Source organism: Oncorhynchus tshawytscha, linkage group LG13 (genome assembly GCF_018296145.1).
Source record: "Oncorhynchus tshawytscha isolate Ot180627B linkage group LG13, Otsh_v2.0, whole genome shotgun sequence".
Lineage (NCBI taxonomy): Eukaryota > Metazoa > Chordata > Actinopteri > Salmoniformes > Salmonidae > Oncorhynchus > Oncorhynchus tshawytscha.
This window is the reverse complement of record NC_056441.1, coordinates 65,274,295-65,287,574: the sequence shown is the minus strand read 5'-3', so window position 1 is coordinate 65,287,574 and position 13,280 is coordinate 65,274,295. Positions and strand designations below refer to the sequence as shown.

The following is a 13,280-nucleotide window of genomic DNA, read 5'->3' as shown; positions in this document are numbered from 1 at the left end:
ATCAAAGTCTAGCATTCTCTGGATTTATGGTGCTTTCAAGGCAACTGGGAACTTGAGAAAAAAAAACAATGTTGAATCATGATGTCAGTGATCTCCAGGTAGGAGCTCTAGAAAGAGGCCAGAGTTCCCGACTTGGAATTCTGAGTTTGATGACCGTTCAAAACGTATTTTCCCAGTTGGAGCTCGTTTTTTCCTGAGTTCCCAGTTGTCTTGAACTCACTGAAGTCTGAGATTTCCCAGTTGTTTTGAACATGGCAGAAGTCATGCTGGATTGACAACATGGCCAATGATTTCAACCTTTTCTGGCCCATTGTGTTGAATGTTTATCCTTTTAAGCTTGAAAAAGAGACCCTTAAACCCAGACTTGGACCACACACCAAATCCATTGATTAGCAGGCTAATGATTGCTTTGCAACGCTTGCAGTTAGCCGCTGATTCCTTCCAAACCACTCATAGTTGAATTTGAGATTTCCAAGTTGTTGTGTAATGTTTATGTCCAATGGCCGATGAGCAGCGATACATTTTTTATTTAATTTCCCTTCATATTGAAAAAGCTTAAAGGATTTGCAAGTAGATTGTCAACTTGATTCATGATAATGATTGCTAGCTTGCTAGCTAAGATTTTGAAAGTATGATGAGCATGATCAGTTCAATCAAAGCTACAGTATATATAACGGGATTTGACATCATTTTATCTGTGGCCAATGACCTTGAGCCTTCTTGGATGGGCGCTTCTAATGTAACTCTATGGCAGCCCCCAAGGGGCTTGAATTTTCAAGCTTTACCTATAGATTTTGCAGTGACGTAGTGTCCTCGTGAATGACAGAACACTGACCCAATCACGGCACAACTAGAAAACATTACCAACCCCTACGCTTCGTATTTTCCGCTGGCTGCCCCACCACCACAAACAAGCACTGAGCTAGGTTGAAACACCTGCATTTTGGAGCTGCCTTACTCAAGAAAGCAAAAATAAACCATGATTGTATGCAGCTTTATTAACTTATTTTTTTTAAATTCATTGTTTGCAAACTGATATGTGGCAGATTTATTTCTGTCAATATTCTACCCTAGTTTCAACCCTAGTTTAAGGGACTCATTGTCCCATTCTCTCCACTTAACCCTAGACTTAGTTTTCATGTGTCCATGTTGAACTTTGAATCTCTGGGAATGAGCAACATACCAAAATAACATGGAGACTAGACACAACCACATTTTGGCTTAATTAGGGTGCCAGTGCACTAAGGTCTTGAATACCAAGATTGTAAGGGCTAATGATAACATAATGGGTCTAAGAGAGAATGGCAATGAGCGAATGGCTGTTTTAACTACAATAGCATTATCAATACAAGTGCAACAGGTTAGTTCTTGAACGCACCCCTGTTGCCCTGTCAGCAGCAGGTGTGTGCAATTGTAATTAAGGTTGGGGCTTCCAAGTAGGCCTGCCTTGTGTATACAATCTTGGGATTTTGTACCATTCAGGAATTTCCCCTTGACCTTGTGAAGGTTATTGTATGAAAGGAGGACGAGAGTGGGGGTGTTGTGCTTTAGTTCAAATTCTATGGATCAAGAGCTGTAAGTATGTTTCAGGTTTGAGTGCCCATACCCTTGAACTATTTATCTATCAAATCCCCACATTACACAGGGTCTGCAACAACATCATGCTTTATATCCTGCATATGCATCTTCATAACTTTTATGCATTCCTCCAAATCCCTAATTACATATAGTCTTCATAAAACAACAGGGAATGCCACTGTTGTTTTGAAGGCATGTTGAGACATTGAACTAATAAATTGAACCACTTAGTATTCGCTTTGTACTGTATGTGGGGGCTTGTAATTGACACATGTGTGACATGTTGTACACACAGGGCTGAATGTAAAAGGCATGTGGACATGGGTTCACTGGGAACCGAATAGGCAAAAAGGAGGGACTAACCTGAACTTGTCCAATAACAGATGCAGAATCCCCCCCCCCCCTTACATGTTTTGCTACGGTTTGCCCTAATGAATACACCCCATGTAGTAGTGTTCAGGCCCTGGTATGTTGCCACTGTTCCCCCCTCACTTCCCCAACTGGGCCAGAGAGGCCAGCTGTGGGGAGTGTGTGCTCTGTTTATGGAAAAAGTGTAGGGTGGAGCAAGGGGGAGACAGTGGTTTATGGAGCAGCACTGTTTCTCATTAAGTGAGGGAGTGTTAGTTGGCTGTTAGGCTAAATTAATTAGTTGATTTGCTTTTCCATTTTAGTGAGTTTCAGAGCTGTGGTCTCTGTGGCTACCACCAAACTCAGTCAAAGTTGACAAATGTTTGTGTATCAAACCTCAAATTCACATTTTATACAGCCTGCTCTGAGACGGTGACTATTTATCCAGAGAAACAACAAAGAACATTGTTTCCTAGTAATGATTTAAGTTACAACGTTACACTCTATACCCTAATAATGTTTTTAGCCCTGTCATATAGTTCAACTTTCTTGTTTGTGTTAAGTAAGATGTGGCCCCTCCTTGATTCTCTGGTTTTCTGGAAGCTGGCCACCCACACCACTCCCTCTCCACCACTCCCCCTTCTCTCTAGTCATAGTCAGACACAAGCAGACTGGTTGAGTGGCAACACACTACGAGAGGGGGGAAAGATCTGTAGAATTGAATGAGCTGTTTTAAGGGAGCCCTAGCTAGTCTCCCCCTCTGAGCCCGGGAAGTAGTGGAAAATGTGAGAAACGCTGCGCCTATTCTCCGAGTAGTTCTGAAACGAGCACGAGGGGTAAAGACCGCATCTCTAAAAACGACTTCCTTCAAACCCCTGGAACTGTGACTGTCCAGAGGAGAACACTCCCCTCACACACTCCCCAACTGACCGTGGAGGCGTGAGAAGAGCCGTGGAGAGGAGCAGCTGACGCGAAACAGACGAAGCACAACTAGAAAGAGAGTAAAAAGGAGAGGGGGAGGAGAAGATGGAGGCCTTGCTTCCTGTGTTGCAGCGACACCCTGGAATGTCTGTGTTGGTGTGGGCTCTGATGTTCCGGGTGGCCCACCGACTACTACAGAATCTGCCTGTGCCCAAAGCGGTAGCGGTGGATGACTTCCGCTCCTGGAAGTGGAGGAACCTCTCGGTCTCTATGGTCCACTCCCTCCTGACAGGGACTTGGGCTGTGACCTGGTGAGTCACTCTGCACTGGGACACCATTGTTCATTCACAGTGGATCCACATGATGTGTTATGTAGGGGTGTGTGGAGCTGTAACAGTCACTGACAGGGGAGAGGAGGAGAGTGATGAGCATGTTCAGACGGGAAGATGTGAGGAGACTAAGGAATTCTCAAGTTGGGAGGGAAATGCCACAGTACAGCCTACCCAATGGCCTTCTCAGGAAACAAATACTTATTGAGCTCTGTGACACTAGGCAGCGAGATGTTCATTTTATGCTTGTAGTTTAGAGTAGCTGATTAGGGCAGTAAATGTTCCCCTGTCTAGTTAATAACTATTTTTTTTATTTTTTTATTTCACCTTTATTTAACCAGGTAGGCTAGTTGAGAACAAGTTCTCATTTGCAACTGCGACCTGGCCAAGATAAAGCATAGCAGTGTGAGCAGACAACACAGAGTTACACATGGAATAAACAATTAACAAGTCAATAACACAGTAGAAAACAAAGGGGGGAGTCTATATACAATGTGTGCAAAAGGCATGAGGAGGTAGGCGAATAATTACAATTTTGCAGATTAACACTGGAGTGATAAATAATCAGATGGTCATGTACAGGTAGAGATATTGGTGTGCAAAAGAGCAGAAAAGTAAATAAATAAAAACAGTATGGGGATGAGGTAGGTGAAAATGGGTGGGCTATTTACCAATAGGCTATGTCAGATTATTGCAAATGAGGCAGATATTGAGTCCGCAAAGACAGAGCCTTAATCAGATTGTGGAAGTTTAGAAAGCACATCTGTTTTGACATATGAAAAGTTACAAATTCTTGAATCCACTCAATGCCATGCCAAAGATTTTTTTTTAAATATCCACTCATGAGAATGGTGATGTAGCCCATTTTCGAAGAGAGCAAGTAGGTAAACTGGAAAAACCTGCTGGCTAGATGACTGTTGGAAAAGCTGTTATGTGAGGTGGGGACTTCTGAAGGATTACAAATCGATCCTCCATTTAGTGCCAGATCAGAGCCATAACACATGATGTTACACACACTGTTTTTGTAGTACAAATAGATATACAGTACCAGTCAAAAGTTAGGACACACCTACTCATTCAAGGGTTCTTCTTAATGTTGACTATTTTCTACATTGTAGAATAATAGTGAAGACAAACTATGAAATAACATGTCATGTAGTAAAAAAGTGGTGAACAAATCAAAATATATTTTACATTTGTGATTCTTCAAATTAGCCACCCTTTGCTGATCTAAATAAATCCGACAGTGTCACCAGCAAAGCACCATCACACCACCACCTCCATGCTTCATGGTGGGAACCACACATGCGGCAATCATCTGTTCACCTACTCTGTGTTTCACAAAGACACAGCAGTTGCAACCAAAAATCTCAAATTTGGACTAACCAGACCAAATGACAGATTTCCACTGGTCTAATGTCCATTGCTCGTGTTTCTTGGCCCAAGCAAGTCTCTTATTCTTATTGGTGTCATTTAGTAGTGGTTTCTTTGCAGCAATTCGACCATGAAGGCCTGATTCATGCAGTCTCCTCCGAACAGTTGATGTTGAGATGTCTGTTACTTGAACTCTGTGAAGCATTAATTTGGGCTGCAATCTGAGGTGCAGTTAATTCCAATGAACTTATCCTCTGCAGCAGATGTAACTCTGCGTGTTCGTTTCCTGTGGCGGTCCTCATGAGTGCCAGTTTCATCATAGCGACTGAACTTGAACAAACATTCAAAGTTCTTGATTTTCGGTATTGACTGACCTTCATGTCTTAAAGTAATGATGCATTGTTGTTTCTCTTTGCTTATTTGAGCTGTTCTTGCCATAATATATTGTGTACCACCCCTACCTTGTCACAACACAACTGATTGGCTCAAATGCATTGAGAAGGAAAGAAATTCCACAAATGAACTTAAGAAGGCGCACCTATTAATTGAAATGCATTCCAGGTGACTACCTCATGAAGCTGGTTGAGCAAATGCCAAGAGTGTGCAAAGCTGTCACCAAGGCAAAGGGTGGCCACTTTGAAAAATCTCAAATATAAAATATTGATTTAACACTCTTTTTTTTTGTTTGTTTTTTGGTTACGATTCCATACGTTATTTCATAGTTTTGATGTCTTCGCTATTATTCTACAATGTAGAAAATAGTTTAAAAAAATAAAGGACCCTTGAATGAGTAGGTGTCCAGACTTTTGACTAGTAGTGTGTGTGTGTGTGTGTGTGTGTGTGTGTGTGTGTGTGTGTGTATATATATATATTACACAGTACCTACACTACTTGGATAGCTGACAACACATGCGTACATGGGCAGGCTATGCAATTTAGGCAGGTAATAGATGTTTTATAAAGTTAAAGCAGTTATATTCGACAAGCTGCTGTTCATGTAGTTCACTGATTATTGCCATACGTGTTCACCCTGACCTGCTAGAAATCATCAGGTCATGCATTATCAAGGGAATGTACTGTCTCACCGTAGACTTTGCTATTGACCTTGTGAAGGCACAAAGCATCTTGTAAAGAAGCAGGAGAATCGCTGTTACCAGATCATTATGTTAAGTCTGTGCTTAGTCAGGCTATTCTCTACAGCAGGGTTTACCAAACTTGCTCCTGTGGCCCCCCCCTGGTTGCACGCTTTAGTTTTTTGCCCTAGCACTACACAGCTGATTTTCAAATAATCAAAGCTTGATGATGATTTGGTCATTTGAATCAGCTGTGTAGTGCTAGGGTGAAAACCAAAACGGGCCAACAGGACCACGTTTGGGGAAACCCTGCTCCACATTGAGCCCTGTGTCTGAATGAGAGGAACTCTGACTTCACTGTCCATAACCATGTATCCCTGTCCTCTCCAGTGTGATCATTTCGCCTGAGTTGGCAACCAACATTCACTCCTTCTACACGGCCCCGGCCTACATGCTCATTTGCATCTCATCAGGTCAGTCACTACCCCTTTAAGATGGCTGCTAAAAGACCTGTGTGTGAAAGGGTTAATTAAAGGTAAACTGGGAATTCATTAACATTGACCACAAATGGTGTGGGAGAGTGGGGTTCATTGTGGGGAGTCTGTAAACACTTCAACTTTTTGTTGTAATGGCTTCAGTCTGGCTTGATCCATTTTTATTTTTTTAAGTTAAAAGGCATGGAGTGGATCCTGAGCTTGACAGTTACTTTTCTTTCTAATAATAGCTGGGATATCCTGGGGAAATAAATACTCTCCCACCTTTCAGTGGCAGCCAGATTGAAAGAATGAGCAATGCAGATCCGCCCATCTCACCGGGCTCAAATAAGGGATGGCCACACCTTCGGATTGCTATGGGCACCAAAACGAATCCCCTAAAGACCCAGCAGTCAACAGCCCTGCTGAAAGATGTGATGACGAGATGTGACTAGTGTTGATGATGTTATTTTGTGTGTCTCGCATGCATGTAACTGAAGCTGCAGGTCTGAGGAGAGCCAGCCTGACAGCCGCAAACCTTCCATTCCATTGAGACAGATTGCCATTTATAGAGGTTCACGCAACACTCATTTTTGAAATGCAGTCCAAAGCGGTTTCCCTGTGTTTTCCTTTCAAGTGTAACACATGTCCATGGTGCTGATAATTAGGATGGACTATGCCAGTACGGTCCAATATATTTCTCTCCGCTGATATATGTAGGACAGGGAAGTCCTGACTATCTTGTTTATGGTACTACTGTTATCAACCATTTAGATGGCTTCCTCTGTTGTTTGGACCTTGATAAGTAATCCACAGAAATAGAATCTCCATAGAAATAGAATCTCTGTTCCAATATCCACACTAGCATAGAATTTGAATGAAGCAATGTATTGGGCATGCATTCAAAGGGGTATGCTGGAATGCACGTTGGAACGTGGCCTAAGATTAGATGGCTCTTAGATCAACTCTGTACTGGTATCCCGTGTATATAGCGAAGTTATCATTACTCATTGTGTATTTATTATTACGCGTTTTACTTTTCAAATCACATTTTATTGGTCACATACACACATTTAGCAGATGTTTGTGGGTGTAGCGAAATGCTTGTGTTCCTAGCTCCAACAGTGCAGTAGTGTCTAACAATACACACATCTAAAAGTAAAACAATGGCATTTTTTTCTTGGCATTGTTGAGAAGGGCCCATAAGTAAGCATTTCACTAAGTCTACACCTGTTTGTGATAAATACCATTTTATTTAGAATGCTCAAAAGGCCTCGACTGAGGCATTGCTCTTTACTCTCCTTTGACAGGATACTTTGTACAAGATGCAGGTGACATCATTCTAACTGGACATGCAAGAGGATCCTGGGAGTTCTTAATTCATCATGTTCTGGTAAGATAATTTACCTTTTTGTTTCAGTTTGTACCTGGTAAGAATTTAAATATGGCCTTTTTAAAAATTATATATTTTTGGTTTTGTTTGTTACAGCAGCTACTGCTAGATTGTCTGAAGATTAGATGCAGTATTTTAATTCACTGGTTTTGTTAGCTAAGCAAAAGTGGTTTTGTTAGCTAAGCTAAGTGAAGTGAATTGAAACAATGTGAGCTGTGAAGGAATTTTGCAGATGACATCTTAATATTGTATGGTGCTAAGAGGAATCACACTCCTCCTAGGGGGATTTTACTGTGTCAGTAGTGACATTTTAAAGGTGCCACAGTGCGGGCCTATTCTGTAATCTAAATGAACGCTCCTGTGTGCCTATCCCTGACTGCAGGCGAACAACAACACCACCATTGTGTGGGGGGATGTGTGTTGTGTTGAACACAGGGCATCTTGCCACTGATCTGAGGCACACATTGAGCTGAGCTTCCCTGTGTCTCCGATTAGTCAGTGTACACTATATATACAAATGTATGTGGACACCCCTTCAAATGAGTGGATTCTGCTATGTAAGCCACACATTGCTGACAGGTGTATAAAATCGAGCACACAGCCATGCACTCTCCATAAACAAACATTGACAGTAGAATAGTCTTACTGAAGAGCTCAGTGACTTTCAACGTGGCACCGTACTAGGATGCCACCTTTCCATCAAGTCAGTTCGTCAAATGTCTGCCCTGCTAGAGCTGCCCCAGTCAGCTGTAAGTACTGTTATTGTGAAGTGGAAACGTCTAGGAGCAAAAACGGCTCACAGAACGGGACCGCCAAGTGCTGAAGCTCGTAGCGTGCAAAAATCGTCTGTCCTCGGTTGCAACACTCCCTACTGAGTTCCAAACTACCTCTGTAAGCAACGTCAGCACACAAACTGTTCATCGGGAGCTTCATTAAATGGGATTTCATGGCCTAAGATCACCATGCGCAATGCTAGGCGTTGGCTGGAGTGGTGTAAAGCTCGCCACCATTGGACTCTGGAGCAGTGGAAGCACGTTCTCTGGAGTGATGAATCACGCTTCATCGTCTGGCAGTCCGACAGATAAATCTGGGTTTGGTGGATGCCAGGAGAAGGCTACCTGCCCAAATGCATAGTGCCAACTGTAAAGTTTGGTGGAGGAGGAATAATGGTCTGGGTGGTTTTTCATGGTTCGGGCTTGCCCCTGATTTCCAGTGAAGGGAAACCTTAATGCTACAGCATACAAAGATTTTCAGGGGATGGCAACTCCAGTCCTCAGGGGCCTGATTGTCACACTTTTTTTCTCCATTCCTAGCAAACACAGCTGATTTAATCAAATTGCATTCTAAACTGAAGGTCGTGATTAGGTGATTATTGGAGTCTGGTGTATTAGCTGGGGCAAAACTGTGACCCCAATCAGGCCCCAGAGGACTGGAATTGCCCACCCCTGCCAGATGATTCTGTGCTTCAAACTTTGTGGCAACCGTTTGTGGAAGGCCCTTTCCTGTTTCAGCATGACAATGCTCCCGTGCACATAGCGAGGTCCATACAGAATGGTTTGTCGATCGGTGTGGAAGAACTTGACTGGCCTGCAGAGCCCTGACCTCAACCCCTATCAAACACCTTTGGGATAAATTCGAATGCCGACTGCGAGCCAGGCCTAATCGCCCAACATCAGTACCGGACTTCACTAATGCTCTTGTGACTGAATGGAAGCAAGTCCCTGCAGCAATGTTCCAACATCTAATGGAAAGCCTTCCCAGAAGAGTGTAGGCTGTTATAGCAGCAAATGGATCAACTCCATATTAATGATCATGATTTTGGAATGAGATGTTGGACAAGCAGTTGTCCACATACTTTTGGTCATGTAGTATTTGTCCCAATATTCTGATCACTAGTTGGTTGATTAGTGTTTTTTTGGTGAGCCATTAATCGTACAGTATATTCAATATAAATTGTCAATTTTTCCCCAGTTTTACTATTGCAAAGATTACAGTATCCCAATTGCCTTACAGCAGTAAGGCGGCAGAGTGCCATTGGTATATATTAACTACTTTCTCTCTGTCCTTCCCTTCCTCAGGTGCTCTGGTGCTTCCTGTATTCTCTGTACTCACACCTCTACGTGGCCGGTGCTGTGGTGGCTCTCTTTGTGGAGGTTAACAGTGTCACCCTGCATTTGAGGCTAATGCTGAAGCTAGCATCACAGCAGTCGTCCCCTCTGTACCAAATCAATAAGTTCCTCAACCTCTTCACCTACATCGTCTTCCGCCTCAGCGCACAGTTCTACCTCACATATTACATCGTCCAGAACTACTCCTGGATGGACAAAGGAGGCTACTTCCTGGTTACCATGACTCTCATGAACACCATGATCCTGATCTACTTTTATCGTCTTCTCCGCGCCGACTTCTTCCCCCGGAGCAGGGCTCACATGGAGCAAAATGGCACCCACAACAACGTCAAAAAGTTCCTCACTGAATGACACCGATAGTGACAGGACCGTATACCAGATGTTGTGTTTGGTGTGTTTGTTCGGTTACACATCTCATCGCATTGTGTCAAGCTGTGACTTTATTATTATTATTATATTATTATTATTATTATTATTATTAACAACAAAAAATCTCTCTCTCTCAAAGGCTCGTGTTGTCGTGAGAGGCGGCCAGGAAAGGATGTGGACAGTGGTACATGCCCTATAGTGATTATTATGCCCACTGTGGCTGAAGATCCCTCACTCACACTAACTGGGCAGCATACAGTGAGAGACTGGTCTGTTCACACTAACTGGGAGAATCCTACTAAATTACTTCCAGGATACTATGACACTTTTGCTTCTGATCATAGCTAATACAATTGTTAATAATATAGGAATTTACATGATTCATGTGGATTGCTCTTTTACAGAAAAAAATGCTAACAATCATACATGCATACAGTAGAGAAACAAACTGCCAAGGATAACAGGGACCACCTTGATTGCTGTACATCCCACCCCACAAATTCTGTCAGGTGTGGCTTAGCAACATAGTTTTATTGAAATTTCCACTAATAGGATTTTGTAAATGTACTGTAATACAATCAATATCTGACACTAACAAACTGTCAGACAATACATCTGTTTCACTTTCATTCTTCCCAGTTTGGTCTCAAAAGGTCAACACCAATACATGGGTGACTGGCATTCTTACAACAGCGACTATTCTTTTCATTCATAAATCTAACGTAGTGAAATGCATGTATCCCCTGGAAAGTAGCTGAATGTACAGCCAGGTCAATTTTAATTTATTTATTGAGGTTACAAGAATTGCTTCTCTTCAAGTTATTTATCAAAGTGAACCAAACCGAAACGGACAGGTCCAGAGGATGGGTTAGCCTTGAGTCTTGGTAAGCCATAGTAGTGCCTATACCGCAGTTCCTTCGCAACAATTTTCCCTGGATAGCCCCCATAGTATGTCTATAGATGGTGTTGGGGAAGCTACTCAGCAACAACAACAAAAAAGCTTCTTTTCCCTGTCGACTGCGTTTATTTTCAGGAAACTTAACGTGTAAATATTTGTACGGATATAAGATTCAACAACTGAGACATAAACTGAACAAGTTCCACAGACATGTGACTAACAGAAATGGAATAATGTGTCCCTGAACAAAGGGGGTGTTAAAAGTAACAGTCAGTTTCTGGTGTGGCCACCAGCTGCATTAAGAACTGAAGTGCATCTCCTCATGGACTTTGCCAGATTTGCCAGATCTTGCTGTTTTTTAAAAATATTTTATTTCACATTTTTATTTAACCAGGAAGGCCAGTTAAGAACAAGTTCTCACTTACAACTTCGACCTGGCCAAGATAAGGCAAAGCAGTGCGAACAAAAACAACACAGTTACACATGGGATAAAGAAATGTGCAGTCAATAACGCAATAGAAAAATATACAGTGTGTGCAAATGTAGTCAAATTAGGGAGGTAAAGCAATAAATAGGTCATAGTGGTGAAATAATTACAATTTAGCATGAACACTGGAGTGAGAGATGTGCAGGTAGAAATACTGGAGTGCAAAAGAGCTCAAAATAAAACAATATGGGGATGAGGTAGTTGGGTGTGCTATTTACAGATGAGCTGTGTACAGTGATTGCTAAGCTGCTGAGGTGTTGGCTTTGGGGATGACCAGTGAAATATACCTGCTGGAGTGTGTGCTACAGGTGGGTGTTGCTATGGTGACCAGTGAGCTAAGGCGGGGCTTTACCTAGCAAAGACTTATAGATGACCTGGAGCCAGTGGGTTTGGAAACGAATATGAAGCGAGGGCCAGCCAACGAGAGCATACAGGTCGCAGTGGTGGGTAGTATATGGGGCTTTGGTGACAAAACGGATGGCACTGTGATAGACTGCATCCAATTTGCTGAGTAGAGTGTTGGAGGCTATTTTGTAAATGACCGCTGAAGTCGAGGATTGGTAGGATAGTCAGTTTAACGAGGGTATGTTTGTTTGGCAGCATGAGTGAAGGATGATTCATTGCGAAATATGAAGCCAATTCTAGATTTCATTTTGGATTGGAGATGCTTATTGTTAGTCTGGAAGGAGAGTTTTCAGTCTAACCAGACACATAGGTATTTGTAGTTGTCCACATATTCTAAGTCAGAGGTGTCCAGAGTAGTGATGCTGGACGGGTGGGCAGTTGTGGGCAGCGATCGGTTGAAGAGCATGCATTTAGATTTACTTGCATTTAAGAGCAGTTGGAGGCCATGGAAATAGTTGTATGGCATTGAAGCTCATCTGGAGTTTAGTTAACACAGTGTCCAAAGAAGGGCCAGAAGTATACAGAATGGTGTCATCTGCGTAGAGGTGGATGAGAGAATCATCAGCAGCAAGAGCGACATCATTGATGTATACAGAGAATAGTCGGCCCAAGAATTGAACCCTGTGGCACCCCCATAGAGACTGCCGGAGGTCCGGACAACAGGCTCTCAGAATTCCGTGTGTCAAATCGATCTGAGAAGTAGTTGTGAACCAGGCGAGGCAGTCATTTGAGAAACCAAGGCTGTTGAGTCTGCTGACAAGAATGTGGTGATTGACAGAGTCGAAAGCATTGGCCAGGTCGATGAATACAGCTGCACAGTATTGTCTCTTATCGATGGCTGTTATATCGTTTAGGACCTTGAGCGTGGCTGAGGTGCACCCATGACCCGCTCGGAAACCAGATTGCATAGTGAAGAAGGTACGGTGGGATTCGAAATGGTCGGTGATCTGTTTGTTAACTTGGCTTTCGAAGACCTTAGAAAGGCAGGGTAGGATAGATATAGGTCTGTAGCAGTTTAGGTCTAGAGTGTCTACCCCTTTGAAGAGGGGGATGACCGCGGCAGCTTTCCAACCTTTGGGGATCTCAGATGATGCGAGAGGTTAAACAGGCTAGTAATAGGGGTTGCAACAATTTCAGGGGATATTTTTAGAAAGAGAGGGTCCAGATTGTCTCGCCCTGCTGATTTGTAGGGGTCCAGATTTAGCAGCTCATTCAGAACATCAGCAATCTGAATTTGGGTGAAGGAGAAATGGGAGAGGCTTGGGCAAGTTGCTGTGGGGGGTGCAGGGCTGTTGACCGGGGTAGGGGTAGCCGGGTGGAAAGCATGGCCAGCTGTAGAAAAAAATGCTTATTGAAATTCTCAATTATTGCCTCCCGGGTGGCGCAGTGGTTAAGGGCGCTGTACTGCAGCGCCAGCAGTGCCATCAGAGTCCCTGGGTTCGCGCCCAGGCTCTGTCGTAACCAGCCGCGACCGGGAGGTCCGTGGGGCGACGCACAATTGGC

General features: G+C 43.2%; 1 protein-coding gene across 2 annotated transcripts; it reads left to right on the top strand.

The window, feature by feature from the left end:
* Positions 1-1,470: 1,470 nt before the first annotated feature.
* Positions 1,471-10,599, top strand: LOC112265510 (TLC domain-containing protein 1). Of its 2 annotated transcripts, XM_024442871.2 has the most exons (6): positions 1,471-1,575; positions 2,822-3,158; positions 6,014-6,096; positions 7,407-7,489; positions 9,568-10,009; positions 10,127-10,599. In XM_024442871.2, exons 2-5 carry the CDS (start codon positions 2,953-2,955, stop codon positions 9,967-9,969), a joined length of 774 nt encoding a protein of 257 aa, XP_024298639.1. In that variant the 5' UTR covers positions 1,471-1,575; positions 2,822-2,952; the 3' UTR covers positions 9,970-10,009; positions 10,127-10,599. The 2 variants fall into 2 exon arrangements, with proteins under 2 accessions (XP_024298639.1, XP_024298638.1); XM_024442870.2 differs by lacking the exon at positions 1,471-1,575 and having other exon boundaries at positions 2,530-3,158.
* Positions 10,600-13,280: the final 2,681 nt, after the last annotated feature.